The following is a 16,212-nucleotide window of genomic DNA, read 5'->3' as shown; positions in this document are numbered from 1 at the left end:
ATTCCTATCAGGAACGTCCCATCCACACTTCCTGAATCAGTCCTGTTTAGTCAACTACTTCCTGGAAAGTGCACCTCAGGCCCACTTGTGGTGCTGCCGTGTAAATGCACATTGAATCTCTTCCTGGGGAGACTTCGACCTCCAGACATGGCTGCCGTGAAGAAAGTGCTTGTTGCCGTTGCTGTTGCTGCATTTGCAGCTTTCATTGGACACAGATTCCTTAAACTAAAGTAAGTATCTCTTGTTTCAGAAGTTTAAAGCCGTTGAAGCTTCTTGGGGTTCACAGCTGTTGCTCACTGGAGTTGTAAAAGTTCTCCACTATCCAAGTCTAAATAAATGTGCAGATATCTGATATGTTTTTAAGTATGTTCTATTTTCTGCAGGGAAATGAGCCTTGCTTCCCGAGAGCTGACTGTGAAAAGCCTCAACTGTCATTACATAAAGAACATTGGTGCAGTATTCATGCTTCGCTCATTTCCATGTTCATGCCAATGTCTTAACAATACGATCTACATAATTCAGTAGTGTATCGTTTTCTGGGATTTCTCAATTATGTGCAGGAACTAATGTCTGGAGGGTTTGAAGTTCGGTAACGACCAGTAGGTCAAGTGTCATCAGTCGTGTATTGTAGCAACCACAGAGGATCACAAGTGTCACTGTGTTTTGTTTTTACAGAATGTGGGGCAGAGGACATAACAATCACTAAGGATGGACTGGCCTTCCTCAGCACAGTACGATCACATTTTAAATCACAACATATGGCTCATTACATTAGTTCCATGAACACATACTGTTGTAGGCTGATATGCATTTTTTTCCACTCAGGGCTTGAAATACCCTTTTATGCCTTCATTTTGTGATGGACCTGGGAAGATGTATGTGTTGGATCTGTTACACCCCAAACCGACTCCAGTGGCGCTGCACATCACAGGAAAACTGGACCTGGCTTCATTCAACCCTCACGGCATCAGCGTATATGAAACAGGTGACGTTTCAAAGAAGCCCATTCATAAAATGATTCACCAAGTGCAGAAATTTCAATTCAGTGAAATATCAAATTTAGTTAATTTAGGAATGTTATTTCGAGAAGGCCACAGTTAAAACAGTGTGGAAGAAGAACCACTCCTCTGCTGTGTCTGTGAGAAGAGCAGTAAATGTTTTAATAGAACATAAGAATAAGAGAACATAAGAACAAAAAGCTTGTGATAATCACAATAGTTTTTAGGGCACTGACTGAAATTTGTAACTTCATAATTTTGAATTAAATTATGAAATTATACAGTTACTGGTTTAATACCGGAACCAGAACTAATCTAAGCAAAAAACGCCTTCATCAAATCATACCTGGATGGGGCTGCTAGTGTTTTCTGCTGCTTTCTGTTTGTGTTCTGTAAATAGTAGTTAAGTGCTGGAGCAGAGCAGGCGCAGCAGCATGTAATCCACGGCTCCTTTTGGAAACTTGATCTCAGTCATAGCACCTCTGCTATTTACTGTTTGCTGGATTCAGCAGGAGCCGCTGCGTGACTCCGCACTAACACGCGGGCTTTTATTGTGAAGCCGTGGCGAAATGCAAAGAGCGTTTGTCACAGAGGTTCACGCGAACACATCCCAGCTCTCAGTGAAACCTGAAATTGGACACTTTTAACCACTGGTTTCCCGTTCCTCTGCAGACGACTCTGTGTACTTGTTCGTTGTCAATCACCCTCACCACAACAGCCAAGTGGAGATCTTCCATTTTGTTGAGGAGGACACGCTTGTGCACCTGAAAACCGTGATCCACCCGCTGCTGCACAGGTCGGTGTTATAATCACAGCCCACGGTTCCGAGCGCTCGCCGGGCGACGCCCCTCTCTTGTTTTTTTCCAGCGTGAACGACATCGTGGCGGTGGGAGCGCAGAGCTTCTACGCCACCAACGACCACTCCTTCCCCAGCGAGGCGCTGCACGCGCTGGGCCTCCTGCTGGGCCTGGCCTGGTGCGACGTGGTGTTCTACAGCCCCGAGGAGGTGGCGGTGGCGGCCTCGGGGTTCCTGTCCTCCAACGGCATCAACGCCTCCCCTGACAAACGGTCACGGTTCATTCGACCCGTCTCGACACACGTGCACATGGTTGAACTGAATAATCGAACAACGTTTATTTTTTTTACAGGTATATTTATGTTTCGGACATTATGGACCATGACATTGATGTTTTTGAGAGGCACGAGGGGCAACAGTTAAAGTACATCAAGGTAATACAGTGTTTTCTTATTCCTTTTTTGTTTTTCCAGCAGACTTGGGAAAAAAATTAAACCAGAGTTAAAAACTACCTATCAGTTCAAAACAGACAGATTAAAATCAAATAGACTTTAAGCATTTTGAACCGTAACTTTAAAAGCGAGGCCGGTATTTAACGGTCATAAAATGTGTGTCACACGTTAACATCCAAGCGTCGAATTGAGTCTGTGCTGATGCTGTGGATGGTGTTGTCTCAGTCCGTGGGCGTCGGGTCCCTCTGTGACAACATCGAGGTGGACCACGTCACGGGGGACGTGTGGCTCGGCTGTCACCCGAACGGCATGAAGCTGTTAAAGTACGACCCCGAGGACCCGCCCGGCTCCGAGGTCAGCGCCTCGCCATCGACGCCTTCCCGACCCGCTCCGGTCGCCCCGGTAACTGTGCGCTTGCCCCCCGCAGGTCATCCGCATCCAGAACATCCAGTCCGATGCGCCGGCACTGAGCCGCGAGTACGCCGACGACGGCCGCGTGATCATGGCCTCCACCGTGGCGGCTCCGTTCAGGGGGCGGCTGCTCATCGGCTCCGTGTTCCACAGAGCCCTGAGCTGCACCTACTGACCGCGCGCTGAGTTCTGGAGGAATTGGGAATAAAAAATGACGTCGTTCTCTGGAAAACCGTCTGCCGGCGCAGCCTCCGTGTCGTTTGTTCTGCCTCCCGGTGCTTGCGTTTCAGCCACGTGCTCGTTAACCATTTTTGTCCTTTAAGGCGTCGTCCTCGGAGACCTTGCGTATGGTGAACCTGCTCCCTCCGCTCCCGGGGCGCTGAGCGTGTTCTTCTTTGGCAGCGGCCTTCGGGGGCACAGGGAAGGAGACGCCGCCGGCCTCGGGGTCGAATGCTCCGCCGCCCGCGCTCTCCTTCGCTCTCCTCAGACCCCCAGCGGGCACGGACGCCCGTCTTCCTCCCTCACAAACAGGTCTTCTCTCCTCTTCGTCACCTTCGTCCACATCCGGCTCCGTGCTGATGGGCAGCGTCCCGAAGCTGACCCTGCGTTTGTGCTTGGGCGACTGCTCCAGGGTCTGGATGTCCAGCAGGTCGCTGCAGCTCCGCGAGCGGTTGATGTCTTCCGCCGGCCTCCGCAGCTTCGCCGTGATCCCGATCTTCTTGATGACCGTGCTGTAGTCGTCCTGGGTCTCGGACAGGAAGTTGAAGATGTCGACCACCGTGGGCTTCTCCTCCGGCCTGTGTTTCGCCTCTATGGGCTGAGGCTCCTCGTTGTGGAGGTGCCGGTACCGGTGCCGCCTCTTCTTTAGCACCTTGTGAGCTTCCACCACCATGTGGACGTTCCAGCTGAAGAAGAGCGAGAGCCAGGCCAGGCCCATGTAGATCCACAGCTCTGCAAAGACCCGGTACAGTCGGGGGTACTCGATGTTTGGATTTACGCCTGAAGGCGGAGCACACGGCTTGAACTCAAACAAACGTTAACTGTACATAACTGAACAACTCTAATGGACCTACCTGCCACATAATCTCCAAACCCGACTGTTGTGAGTGTAATGAATGAGAAGTAGAGGCCTTCCAGGTAGCTCCATTCTTCCACAGACATGAACACTAACGGAGGGATCAGCAGATGCACCAGGAGGCCCCACAACAGGAACAAGGCTGTGCAGGTGAACTGGACCTTTTTCTGAAAGGAGCACCGCTTAGTGACTAATATCTGGCACGGCCTTTCAGCACAACACTGCGACAACCACCACCCCCAGCGCTGAGTCTTACCACGGACACGCGTCTGCGGATCAGCACCCCGGACAGACGTTTGGCCCGGTCTCCAAAGAACGAGCCCAGTTCGCTTATCCATACGAGACACAGCGGGATCCCACACAGGCCGTACAGGATGCAGAAGATGCGCCCACCTTGGGTCTTAGGAGCCACGTTGCCATAACCTACACGGCAGAGTGTTAAATATTAGATTCTAATAATCCTAAATATTTTATCAATAAGGTTTATAAGTAACTACAGACTTTATTTATTTAAACAATATTCCACAAGTGGAAAAAAAACTCACTTACACTTCCATTAATTGTGCATCACTAAATGCTGGTCATTCATTTATCAGGCAGGCTGGTTTCCTTTGATCTTTATAGCAGCATTTACTTTTATGGCTTTTGTGGAAGCAATAAAGATTATTTGACCCTGTCACAACAAGAATCTTTTCTGTCTTTTGGACTTTGCACTCATGGGATACCTCAGATATACATGTTTAATACATATTTAGGTTAATGTATTATTATTATTAGTGTGTTAGAGTTACATGTTACACAAGTCGTGTGTAGCTCATACAAACCTATGGTGGTGACAATGGTGGCAGCGAATATGACAGAGTTGGACCAGTCCCACGTATTTCGGTGTCTGTCCCCGGTGATGGTCACGCCTTGGCCCGCGGCCTCCGACACGATCTGAAGCACAGTAAAGCACGGTCAGCTGACTCCGTCCGACACCTTGTTGATACTGATCGTGACAGAGACCTATTGAGCGTCTCGTGCGTGTCCCTTTTCCCCCTAGAAGCGTTGCCGTCATTAAGACCGGGACACACCTTGGAAAAACACACCAACTATTTTGGTTGCGGCATGTCGCGTCGCGTTCGGCGCGACCACACGTGTTCCACGTAGGAACGCGGCGCTCGGCCCCGCGGCCGCGTCGCCCGCGCCGCTTCTCTCTCCGCTCTCTGCGCCCGTTTTCGGCTGCTCACCAGGAAAACAAGAGCCGTGTGTTTGCGTGCGAGGGCGACGCGCGGCTCATTTAGCCTTTTACAACGTGGCTCTGTGTCCCATGACTGCGCCAAACGGGCGCAGCATCTGTATGACTGTACAATGTTTCACGTCCTTACGTTCGTATATGAAAGACGTCTTAAGAGTTCGCGGCGTGCGTTCTGGTGGTTTTCTGCCCTTTGGAAAGTTACACAGCGCGTTGTCTGTTTTAGGAAGCGCCGAGGCGCTCTTCGTATCAGCTCTGGCGCTTCTTTGCGTTAACACGAAAACCAGATGTGCGTCCGTACCTGGAGAATTTCGTCCAGACCTTCCTTTGTTAAACAGGTATACTTCTTCAGAATGGTATTCTTCTGCTGGATGTACTGGTCCTTGGCCGATTTCCAGTTTGGCTCTTCCAGAATCTGGAAAACCGCGGCCCCGACGGATAAGTAGAAAATAATACATGAAGTTAAGAGAGGGCCCTTATCAGCCATATTAAAGTCATAACTCCGGGCTTCCGACGAGAGGCTTGCGGGCTGTGCTGTCCCCACAGACGGCTGTGCTTCTCCTGGCCGCGCCGCTTCCTGCTACTACTTAATGGGCTGCGTTTACTGCTCTCAGTGGGACCGGTTCAAACTTAGCTCCTTTGTTCGCTCAGATGGCTCCAACAGACGCTGTAAAACGTGTTTAGAGCTGCTTCCTTGTGCTCAATCTCTGCCTTTATACAAAACATTCAAACTGTTGTAGAACTAGGCAAAAAAGGAAAAAAAAAGAAACGTTACGCTGAGATGAGGTTACGTTTTCCATACAAATGTACCAAAAGGTTCGCCATCTGTACTACTGTACTAGCAAAAACATTAGGATCAAAATACACGTACAGAGGTAGTAATAAAAATATATACCTAAAATAGACTATTTCAGTGTAATTCAAATTTGTTATTTATATGTATATTATTTATAATCCAAGTTCATCTCAGTTTAATTATGAATATTTATACGGGACCAATTTATATTGTTATATCTTAACATTGAATAGACTATTATACTGATTGTGATAATGTACATGAATACGATTTAATAATTTTCTTATTGTAATTTATATGATTTTTTTGTCAATGAATGTAAGAAGTACCATATACAGTCAATGTACTGTACGATGTAGCAAATCTATGGGATTACCCGCAGTTACAGAAACCTCCAGCAGGGGGCGACAAGTCTTTAAATAGGTTTCACACAGTGGCGTCTAACTATTCATGCATGTGTTTAAAGTCGCGCTTGTGTGAGGGCGGTTTGTCTTATCTACATGTTAGAGCCTCCAGTAGGCTGGATCCGCGCTGGGTGGATCCTGGCTGCTCGAATCGATAAGAGGTCCGAGCTGTGGTATGGCTGAGAGGACAGAGTAGATGCAAAGTGGAGGTTTGTGTGTGTGTGTGTGTGTGTGTGTGTGTGTGTGTGTGTGTGTGTGTGTGTGTGTGTGTACAGGTGTGTGTGTGTGTGTACAGACGCCTGTGACCCGTACTGTAATATAAATGCCAGGACACTTTGACCTTTACCGCCGTTTTGGGCCTTTGGCTCTCTATTATCCTGCTACACTAATCTGATGTAACTAAACTTCACCTGTACCTGACCAACATGGGACAGTCTGTGGACATAGAGGCAGATGTTCCAGATGTGGCAGCTGCGGTCTTGCTCATCCTCTGGGACTTTAATTGCCTTTTTAAAGACACATCGGGACATCAGTTGGAGCCATAGTTGGAACATACGTGTGAACATTCTACAGCTGATGTTCAACTTTATGGAGACAACAGTGACAATGGGGTCATGATGCTAATGCATTTATCCGTTTCAGGGGACATACAACAACAACAATAAACAATTCTTTAAAAAAACTCTGTTTCTTAAATTATGAATTGCCCTTTGTTTCCGTGAGTTTCCTGAAGCTGCAGACAGGAGGTGATAATGGCCTTGCTGACAGGAAAGAGATGCCTCAAAGGGCGACGGGTGGCACGTAATCACACATGCACGCGCACACGCACACGCACACACGCAACCAGAGCTGCGCCAGCTTTTATTAAGGGATCATTAGCTCGCTGTCCCAACTCGTGCCCGTGCGCAGCGCTGTCCCGCCTCCACAGACGACACCTGCAGCCCGGTACCGGTACCGGCGCCGTCTCCGAACCGCCCCGCTCCCACCTCCGGTCTCCACCCAGCACCACTTAGTGCTGCGTCACCGCGCTGCGTCACCGCGTCTCAGTGGGAACCTTTGCGATAGACGGCGGCGCGTTCTCGAGGGAAACACCGGAATTATGGCATCCAGCTGAGGGCGGAGGAGCAGCGGAGGAGCAGCGGAGGAGCAACTGGCCGCTCAGGTACGACTCGCCGGCCGCGTCACTGTGTTTACGCCTCACACCTTTTAACCGCGCGTTGCCGTTCGGCTCGTTTAATTTCCCGGCTCCTCGCGGCGGGAGTTCGTTAAGAGTTCACTCCATATCCGCATTTAGGGGATTATGTCAAATGCGACGGGGTCAGGGATGATTCTGTGGTTAGCCTAGAAAAAAAGAGGCGCTGGGCGCTGAACGTGTCTGCACAGGGTTTTAATGGTGATTCCTCAGAACCCAGAGCAGCTGAGTGTCAGTCAACATTCCTATACTTAACATACACACAGCAGACGCGTGTAGTTATTCGGTACTAGTATAGTGTATACGCGTAACATGGGCTAGTTTGACTTTGTTTTGTTATTTATGACCTCATTTAGCTACATGATAAATGAATAGCTGTGAATAGCTGCTAGGGCTACAGCCATTTGTTATTCAAATTATTTAAATTCAGTTCACTGTCCACCACGCTGTGAAGCCTGTTTGTGGTTTGCCACATTGAATACATTTGCTATGCTGAACTCAACCACTTCTTCCTCTTTCTCCACCTGCCTCTGCTCCGGTCCTCACCGTCGGGACACGCACCGCCCGGCGACCTTCAACTGGGCTTCGATGTGAGTATCAAATCTCACGCTGAGCTGCGTGGCACGTTGGGGCGCGTGAGCGCTGGTAGCGGGGCTCTGATTGCAGTTGTCTGTGCTGCGTTTGTGTGACCGTGTCTTTTCCAAAGTCACACGCAGGCGGAACAGGGAATCGCCGTGAGCGTGTCATTAGATGAAGCGGTGGGAGCTGCTGCTGTGGAGCGGCTGCTGCTTTGGGAGGGGCTGTGCGATTGTGTCACCGTGAAGCATCTGGTCGCAAACACGTCTTTATCTCTTATGAACACATGGTCCCATAATTCATAGCGGCACTTTGATAAGGGACAGTGCGATTTGACAGAGCCCCCTCTCAACACAACACTTGATACTTAGTATTGTTTTGTCAAGGTTCAAGATTAAAAAAAAAAAACTTTATTAACCCCTGAGGGAAACTGCTTTGCCCACTTATGATTGCTCTCCAAACATTGGTCTTTAACATGAAGTTGTTTTAAATTACAAAAAGTCTCCAAAGTTTAAATGCTTTGCGAAGCTGTGTTTAACATGTGGCAGAGAAGGACCAGGCAAATATTCGTATGCTTTTTTTGACCACAGTTCCCTCACTTTGACAATTGAGTCAAATCAGCAGAATTTATGTTTTTAAAGTCTGACCAGCAGGGGGCAGTGTAAACCAACACACGCTGGCTCTTTATGACGACGTTAGTTGATCAAACACCACGTAATGTGGCCTAGAATGTCTGCTATTTGTTTAGTGTCCTGTGTATTAGGCTGGTTTTAAATCTCAGAAATCATCCAAGTGTGTGCAAAAAATATTACCTTTGAAAGTCTAATGTCACCTATTGTGTTTGGATAAAAATGATTTTGTAGAAATGTTTTCTTTAATAACAGCACAAGATGTAATTTATTGCACATAATGTCCTGACTCTTTGCCCTGAATGAGTCACTTAAACATATCCAAATTCAAATTTGCCCTGACAACAAGGAGTGGCAACATGCTGGAAGGAACGCGGAGCATTCCTGCTTCATGAATTCTGTATGAATGCTGTATGAATATTGATGCGGCGTTACCATCTCTCTGCCTAGTGCTGCTGAGCGCTCACATCCTGAGCACAAACAAAACCACGTCTCCGACACACACTGAAACTTCGTATTCGAGAGCTGCGTGTTTTATATAAGATCAAAAACGGGAGGCGGCGCAGTGTTCGACGCAAACCCAGATGCAGCATTAAAAGTGAGCGCTGAACCGGGTGCCAGTGCTACGGGGCGTTATGTAACCGCTGAGCGACGGAGCCAGAAAGGGGATAAAGATGTTCCAAACAAACATAACCTCGGTGCACTCAGCTGGAGCCGTGCACCGCTATGTGCGTGTGCGCCCGTGCTTCAGAGCAAATGAGGAGGAGGAGGGACGGGGACGGGGACGCAGGAGGCGCCCGTCACTGCTTTGGGTGTGTCCACTGCGCGAGCGGCTCCGTCTCGGAGGCTGTGGTTCCAGCCTGTCGCCGTCTCCAGGGACCGCGGGTCTGCGAGTGCCGCTCCTCTCCTCCCTCTCCGGAGCCCAACACCTGCTCTTTGCAGCCGGTTTCTAAGCAACGGGAGGCAACACAGACTCGTGCGCTCTTTGTTTCTCCCCCTCACCTGGTCATTTCCTCTGAAAGTTAAACAGCGCGATGAGAAACTGGACAAAATCACTGTTTCTGTTGGCACCCAGCTACTGGAGGATTTATCGGATCTGTCTGTTAATGTGTTATGCTCAAGTAAATGTTTACCGCTGTGTTGTGCGGCGGATGTGACGCGATATTTGCCTTGTGGTCAAAGTCTAAAGGAGGAATAAAAGCAGCCGTTATTGAGTTACTGCCAGGGAGACACATTCTGATGTCCTTCCTGTTTGCGCAGCGTCGGACTCGTGTCTGATATGAAAAACATATCTGGATTTGTGGAATAGCCCTTAAACTGGCAAGAAATTCTCATTGGTGGACGGCAACGAATCAGTGGGGAAGTGATGATGATGTGACACCGCTGTGCGTGACACATGAACTTGTCTCTGTCAGACAAAGGTGACTAACCCCTTGTGAGTGGGAGAATAATGGAACCCCTACTTCCCCCTCTGCTGAGAGCTCCATGTCCCTAATGGGGTCAGGCAGATGGGTGGGGCCATGTCAGGTTCCATATAGAGCTCCCGTGTGGATGTGTGCGTGCACGTGTGCGTGCCTCAATGTCCGTGGATCGTTAGTTTGAGAGGAGCTGGCTGAAGCCGCGTGTTTAGTAGATGGAGGCTGTGAACGTGTGCGACGAGAAGCAGTGAAGGCGTCTGTTTATAAAATATCAAGGAGTTCAAAATATGTATATGAATATATACCGATGCTACCAAAATCGTCCGTGTTTGCAGGTCTTCGCCACGTGTGGGTTGACTTTATATCTGTATATCGTCGCAGGTTTCTCACTAAATATTGTATTTAAGCGCGCGCTGACGAGCGTTGCGTTCACTGCGCCTCGGCAGCTGGTCGCCTCTCCGTTGGCCAGCGCAGGTCCAAGCCTCGGCGCCGAGGCTCCGCCCCTTTACGAGCGTCGGACACCTTCGGCACAACAAAGCATGTGTCGCTCCGCAACATTGTTTCTCCTCTGAACGCGTGGAATACGGGAGTCCGTCCGGCGCCGGCTGCTTTCACGTTGATGCCAGTCCTAGAGTAGGTAAGACGCATTTCAGAGCGGCGTTGCTCGCGCGGCGGGACGAGTTAGCGTTTATTTGTTTTGTTGCAATTTCGGCGCCATTTTCGTGCAGAGATTGTTTAAATACCCCGCTATGTTGGCGCCGCGCAGCCTGCGCCGTTCAGCGGTGTCACCTCCAAGCAAGTGATTAAAGCCGCTTCTGGGCGAATTAATATCCAAATGATACTTGGTACATTTATTATAGACTGTGTGTTGTCTGAATGAAATATCCACACAATGATTCCATAAATCAAAAGTGGTTCGTATTAATGAAGACCGCGATGTTTTTGTCGCGTTTGAGTTGTTTTGCTCAACCAATGAGCGGACAAGTTAGCACTCCGCAAAAGAGGGCGCACACTTTGCGCCTCTAAGTTAGACCCGCTTCTTTCCACGCGGTTTAATCATTAACCCGTGATATATAATAGACTAAAGACGATACGCTTCAGATTATTTCGCCCTTAATTATTCCTTGACCTGCACAGCCGCATCTCCTTCTGTCAGGATGTTCTTGGACTCAGATTCTTCCCTGTGACATCTCGTATTATTTCCAACATCTGCTCGCGTGTGCAGATGTTGATGTTTTTGTTGCTGTTCCAGGGAGAGCTCTGCTTCTGGATTTAATTTTCTGCTTGACATGACTTGCTTTTATCCTCTGAAGAGAGTATGGGTTAAAAATATCCATCTTCGCTGGAGGGCGTGTTTTTATTCCCGTGCGCGCGCCCGCACACGCGCGCCCGCGTCCTCACGACCCATAGCGCACTTAAGAGAAACTCATCCAATAAGCTTCATCTCCATTGATGATTCCGCTGGATATATATAGTCAGATAATCTTTTATGAAGCGCTGCAGATATGACGTAGAAAGTATGAGGGAGCGAAGGAGGCAGCTCTGCTGCAGGACGACTGGCAAGTGCTCGCATGAGCTGTGGAAAGTGAAGCCAGAGGATGACAGATGAGACCAGGGCGCTCCTGGGCTGCTGAACCTACAATGTTTCAAACGAAGGGCTGCTGGAGTGATGCTGAAGGATGGTTTCGGCTCTTCTGTGTGAGAGTGAGGTCACCGAGGTCCCCAAAGAGCTTGCTGGTGGTAATCCTCTTTTGAGAGTTAGGATGCATCGGTGCAGTTAGACTACTACTCTGAGCGTGCTACACACAGAGACACTGCAGACTCCCTCGTGGGGGTTTCACCTTTTAAAATGTCAAACTTTAAACATACTGTTGCCAAAATAAGCCCATACTATAGAGAGGACAAAGCATTCAGCTACAGTAGACAGATCCGGATGTTAAAACTCTTCCCTCTAATGTGCATTAGTGCACAGACTATCCCTTTAGTGGGCTTTGGCTGTGGTGATGTTGGAAATGGAGTCAGGATGGCTTTCAGGGTGACCGCAGTAAATCGATGGGGGTACTTCATTCTTTTCCCATGTTGGTTCATGTTACAGCATCTGCTTACTGACCATCTGCGTGTATTGATTGGCTGAGAACCGGCTTCCGGATAGGTTTACTCAGAAAACTGCGTAGAATGGTGCCACAGAGTCCGTGGACTCAGACTTCGATTCCAGTTGTGCACATTTAAAGAGGGGCACGACTCATCATGACGCTGGCTTGCTTAAATCTGCGTGAGCTCGCGATGTTGCTGGGCAGATTGAGTCTTTCTATCGGATCATATGAACAGTTTATCCAGACACGTGTTAGCGTGTATGCTGGCATGTGTGCGTCTGCTTGGCTGCCGAGGTCAACAGGAGCCACCGTGTGGCCAGAGGACTGATATTTTGGCCTTCCCTTCGTCCCTGTTAAATGGCAGCCAGGTAGGCGTGGTCCGGCATAAAACCATGAATCAGCACGGCTGATCGCTACTGTGCTTCTGCCAGCTCTTCTGCCTCTCCCACACGCACACCCGGGAGGAGGCGGTCCGAGGGGCCGTGAGTCACAACGGAGGGGCACAGTGCGATGGATACTGTGGGCAGGTAGCTGGAGATAATCTCACTTGGTCACTTGGGGGATGATTATCTCTAAACTCCTTTTAATTCCTTAAGCCTGCTCTCGGTACCCAGGAAACATGCTTTCTTTCATGTCCAGGTATTCCTACAAGGTGGAGGTAGTGAGGGACTCCTCCTCCTTGGCAGCCAGTGACCCACGCTTGTAATGAGGAGCTGTGACTGTACAAACAAAAACAACAGCTCTTCCTCTGCTGGGGAAAAGAATAATCCTGTGTGTGTGTGTGTGTGTGTGTGTGTGTGTGTGTGTGTGTGTGTGTGTGTGTGTGTGTGTGTGTGTGTGTGTGTGTGTGTGTGTGTGTGTGTGTGTGTGTGTGTGTTTGCTGTGCACACATGCAGGCACATGTGCATATGTGTGTTGTGTACAGAAATAGATACCAGCTTGTCTGTAAAGGCTAACTAATGAGTCTCTGCATCCTGGGCACATGTGGCTATTTATACACTATACGCCTCCTCTTTCTCCAAAGCTCTTCCCCATTCAGCCTCCTTGTCCAAATTCATGAAACATGAACACAGGCAGCGTTTAAATACAGTAACACATGCACGGATCACAAATAACAATAACATAAGCCTGATGGCTTCATTTAGGGAGGAATAAGACTGACTGTCTTCTGTGCTAGTTGAGTTTATAGCTCGTAGGCTTTGCATAGTTTCAACAATATCATTTGTAAATTGTGTTTTGATGTTCATACTTTTTTTCCTACATTTACAGTAGAAAATGTGACATTAAAAGACAACTGATCTTCTAAAGGCAACTTAACTGCGGTACGATTCACTTATCTTTAAGTAAAATTCACTGACTCACATCAAATCTCCCTTTGAGAACATTAAATTCAATTAAAAGCCACAGAAGCTGTAAAGTAAATCCTAATTCAGCCCCTGCTGTGGTGCTGCACCTGATCCAGCAGCTCCTTGCATGCTCACTCCTGCTAGAGGGTACCCTACTTCATCTATAATTTAGCTCATTACAGACACTAATTATGTGCTATCGAGGGCACATCTTTTTTGCAGTACAGCAATATTTCATCCACTTATGCCGACACAATGAAAGAAACAGCTTTTGGTTATGGGAGACTGATGATCTGTTGGAAGGTCTTGAGGGCGGTTCTCTCCATCGGGCCGGGTGCAGGTTGGTCCTGCTCAGCTGGCTGATAGCAGAGATGTTAGAAGGGCAACAGAAAATGGAGGAGGCAGCAGACACAAGCTCAGCTGGTCCATTAGGAGCATGTCTGTTTCCTGACAATCAAAATTGAGATGACAGAGCATTAAAAGACCCAGAGGAGTTCGTGAGCACTGATGCGCAGTAGTGCCTGTGTGTGTGTGTTTGTGTGTGCGCCATGACCTAGGGAATACGCCTATGGGGGGTCTAATGGGGGGAAGGGAAGGGAAGGCAGGATTAGTTATAGTGTGCAGCACAGTTATTGGTCACTGGACACAAACAATGGGAGGGCTAAAGAGGATTTGGTGTGTGTGTGTACCCCCTCCTCCCCTCCTGCTGTCCCGTAGTGCCAGGAAGGCTGCGGTATAGAGGGCCAGGCCGTACCCCTGTACATCTGGAAGACCGGCCAGCCTAACTGTCTGCCTGTCTAGCATTTCCCTTCCCCCATCCATACAAGGAACACTGAACTAAATATGGAAGAGACAAAAACAGGCACGTTACTCAGCAATTAGACGGGGCCTGGTGCAGACAGGACGGCTGCACTAACAATGTCTCACCAGGTTAAGCAACTGGGATGTTGGTCATTGCAGCTCACCTTATTCAGGTGTGTGACTGAATAACACTTGGTTAGAGGTTTCCAGTATGTAAAGATCAGTTTCTTCCTTGGAATTATTTTATATAGATTATCTGAAAAGAGATTTTAAAGACATCTAGCAAAATGCTTGAGTAGTTTTCATCATGTCAACTGTATACACATCATTGGTATTGGTATATCACTGTCGTTTATACGTCCTGGTCGTATTTATGCGTGTTAGAAGATGCCTCGGATGACCTAAACAGGGCTTGATGAGCATGGTCTGTGCTAATAGGCTGCTCCAGAGCAGAATGCCTCCTTTGTTTCCCTGAGTGTTAATGAGTCCGTGGTGGGCAGCGTTGTGTGCTCATTGCCAGAACTTTGTGTAGTCACAAGGAGGCCTATAGTATGGTGATGTGATGTTTGTGTATGTGTAGCATATGTATGTGCTGTGGGAGCTGCTATCAGTTGGCTTCATGTTTTATAGCATCACATTTTGTATAGTAGATCTAGACAAACATTTTTTTTTCTCAAAAGTTTCATGAACTTTTAACAATTACCCTTTTGTTTGATAAATATAAAACTATTGTTAATGTATTTAGAGCTGTTGTTTTTGTCATATGTTGTAAACATCAAGTATCAAACGCATCCCAAATATCTAATGTTTTTCATTTTCCTGTAGTATAATATTTAATAGTGCTCTGCTCTTTCACACACTGTGCAGCATCATGACCTTTCTGCATCTATGACTCTTATTTTCTCCTTCCCAGTGGCTACCATGACAACAGAGGCGAGTGCGGTGAGCGAGGCAGACACAGAGGGCAAGCGCAACGCCAGCGGTGCTGAGCCCGAACCTGAACCAGAGAACAAGCAGAACCCAGAGGCATCAGCATCTGAGCCGGAGGGCGAGCAGTCGAGCAAGAAGGCCCAGGGGCAGTCCTCTGAACCTGGGCCTGTGGATATAGCTTCCTCCCCCGAGGAGGAGCAGCTGAAGCCTCGTACCAGGACCTCTGCCGGGAAAGGCCTGTCCCGACTGTTCTCCTCCTTCCTCAAAAGGCGCTCGCAGTGCTCCGAGGGCGAGGGGTTTGAGGCGGAGAAAGCCAAGGAAGAAAAGGCTGAAAAAGAGGAAAAGGCTGACAAGGCAGAAGAAAAGAAGGAAGAAGAGGTGAAAAAAGAAGAGAAAGAGGCAAAAGTAGAAGAGGACAAATCTGAGGTGAAGGAAGTAAAAACTGACGAAAACGACGAAAAAGAGGCGAAGAAAAAGGAAGAAAAACCTGAAAAGAAGGGCAGTAAAAAGAAGAAGAAAGAAGCCAAGAAGAAAGTAGAGGAAAAAGATGTGCAGATAGAGAAAAAGGACGAGACAAAGAAGAAGGAAGAGAAGATCAATAAGAAAGAGGAGGAAAAGGAAGAGGAAAAACCTCAGGAGGCTGTAGAGAAACCGCAGGAACAACAGGAGACAAAAGAAGAGAAGAAGGAGCCTGTTGAAGTTAAAGACAAGGGGGCAGAAACAGGTAAGAAGGATGAGGCAAAGGTAGACAAGAAGGTGGCAAAGAAAAAAGAGAAAGAGGAAAAGGTAAAAAAGAAAGAAGAAAAACAAAAGGAAATCAAGATAATCAACAAAAAAATATAATAAGATAAATCCAAAAAAAAGAATAATAAAAATCCAGGAGCATAAAAATCCATGAATAAAGATTAATAAAATGCTAATAAAAGTATTATTATAATACAAATATTAATATGTAAAAAGTAAAGAAGCAAGACAAAAAGAAGAAAAACCTAAATATCCCAAATAATAATAACATTCGAAATAATAGTTTTTATAATAAAATATAATTAAAATAAATATTA

General features: G+C 47.7%; 3 protein-coding genes across 5 annotated transcripts; 2 read left to right on the top strand and 1 right to left on the bottom strand.

Annotated features, from left to right (window-relative positions):
• The first annotated feature begins 96 nt into the window (after nt 1-96).
• LOC114842471 (serum paraoxonase/arylesterase 2-like) lies at nt 97-4,420 on the top strand. Of its 3 annotated transcripts, XM_029128010.3 has the most exons (10): nt 97-230; nt 384-451; nt 676-731; nt 826-985; nt 1,671-1,794; nt 1,866-2,066; nt 2,147-2,228; nt 2,472-2,600; nt 2,674-3,188; nt 3,289-4,420. In XM_029128010.3, the coding sequence occupies exons 1-9, from the start codon at nt 148-150 to the stop codon at nt 2,830-2,832; spliced, it is 1,062 nt and encodes a 353-aa protein (XP_028983843.1). In that variant the 5' UTR covers nt 97-147; the 3' UTR covers nt 2,833-3,188; nt 3,289-4,420. The 3 variants fall into 3 exon arrangements, with proteins under 3 accessions (XP_028983843.1, XP_055358944.1, XP_055358945.1); XM_055502969.1 differs by having other exon boundaries at nt 2,472-3,188; XM_055502970.1 differs by having other exon boundaries at nt 2,472-4,420.
• On the bottom strand, nt 2,108-5,847 carry LOC114842469 (potassium channel subfamily K member 5-like). The gene is made up of 5 exons (XM_029128003.3): nt 5,268-5,847; nt 4,557-4,668; nt 3,989-4,155; nt 3,731-3,899; nt 2,108-3,656 (listed from the first exon to the last, which is right to left on the bottom strand). Exons 1-5 carry the CDS (start codon nt 5,451-5,453, stop codon nt 2,959-2,961), a joined length of 1,332 nt encoding a protein of 443 aa, XP_028983836.1. The 5' UTR covers nt 5,454-5,847; the 3' UTR covers nt 2,108-2,958.
• A 4,097-nt stretch (nt 5,848-9,944) lies between these two features.
• Nucleotides 9,945-15,994, top strand: LOC114843092 (nucleolar protein 58-like). Its single transcript, XM_029129314.1, has 2 exons — nt 9,945-9,984; nt 15,135-15,994. The coding sequence occupies exons 1-2, from the start codon at nt 9,960-9,962 to the stop codon at nt 15,992-15,994; spliced, it is 885 nt and encodes a 294-aa protein (XP_028985147.1). The 5' UTR covers nt 9,945-9,959.
• The last annotated feature ends 218 nt before the right edge of the window (nt 15,995-16,212 follow it).

This window comes from Betta splendens, chromosome 16 (genome assembly GCF_900634795.4).
Source record: "Betta splendens chromosome 16, fBetSpl5.4, whole genome shotgun sequence".
Taxonomy (NCBI): Eukaryota; Metazoa; Chordata; class Actinopteri; order Anabantiformes; family Osphronemidae; genus Betta; species Betta splendens.
The sequence above is the reverse complement of the archived record's forward strand: the minus strand, read 5'-3'. Positions and strand labels throughout refer to the sequence as shown.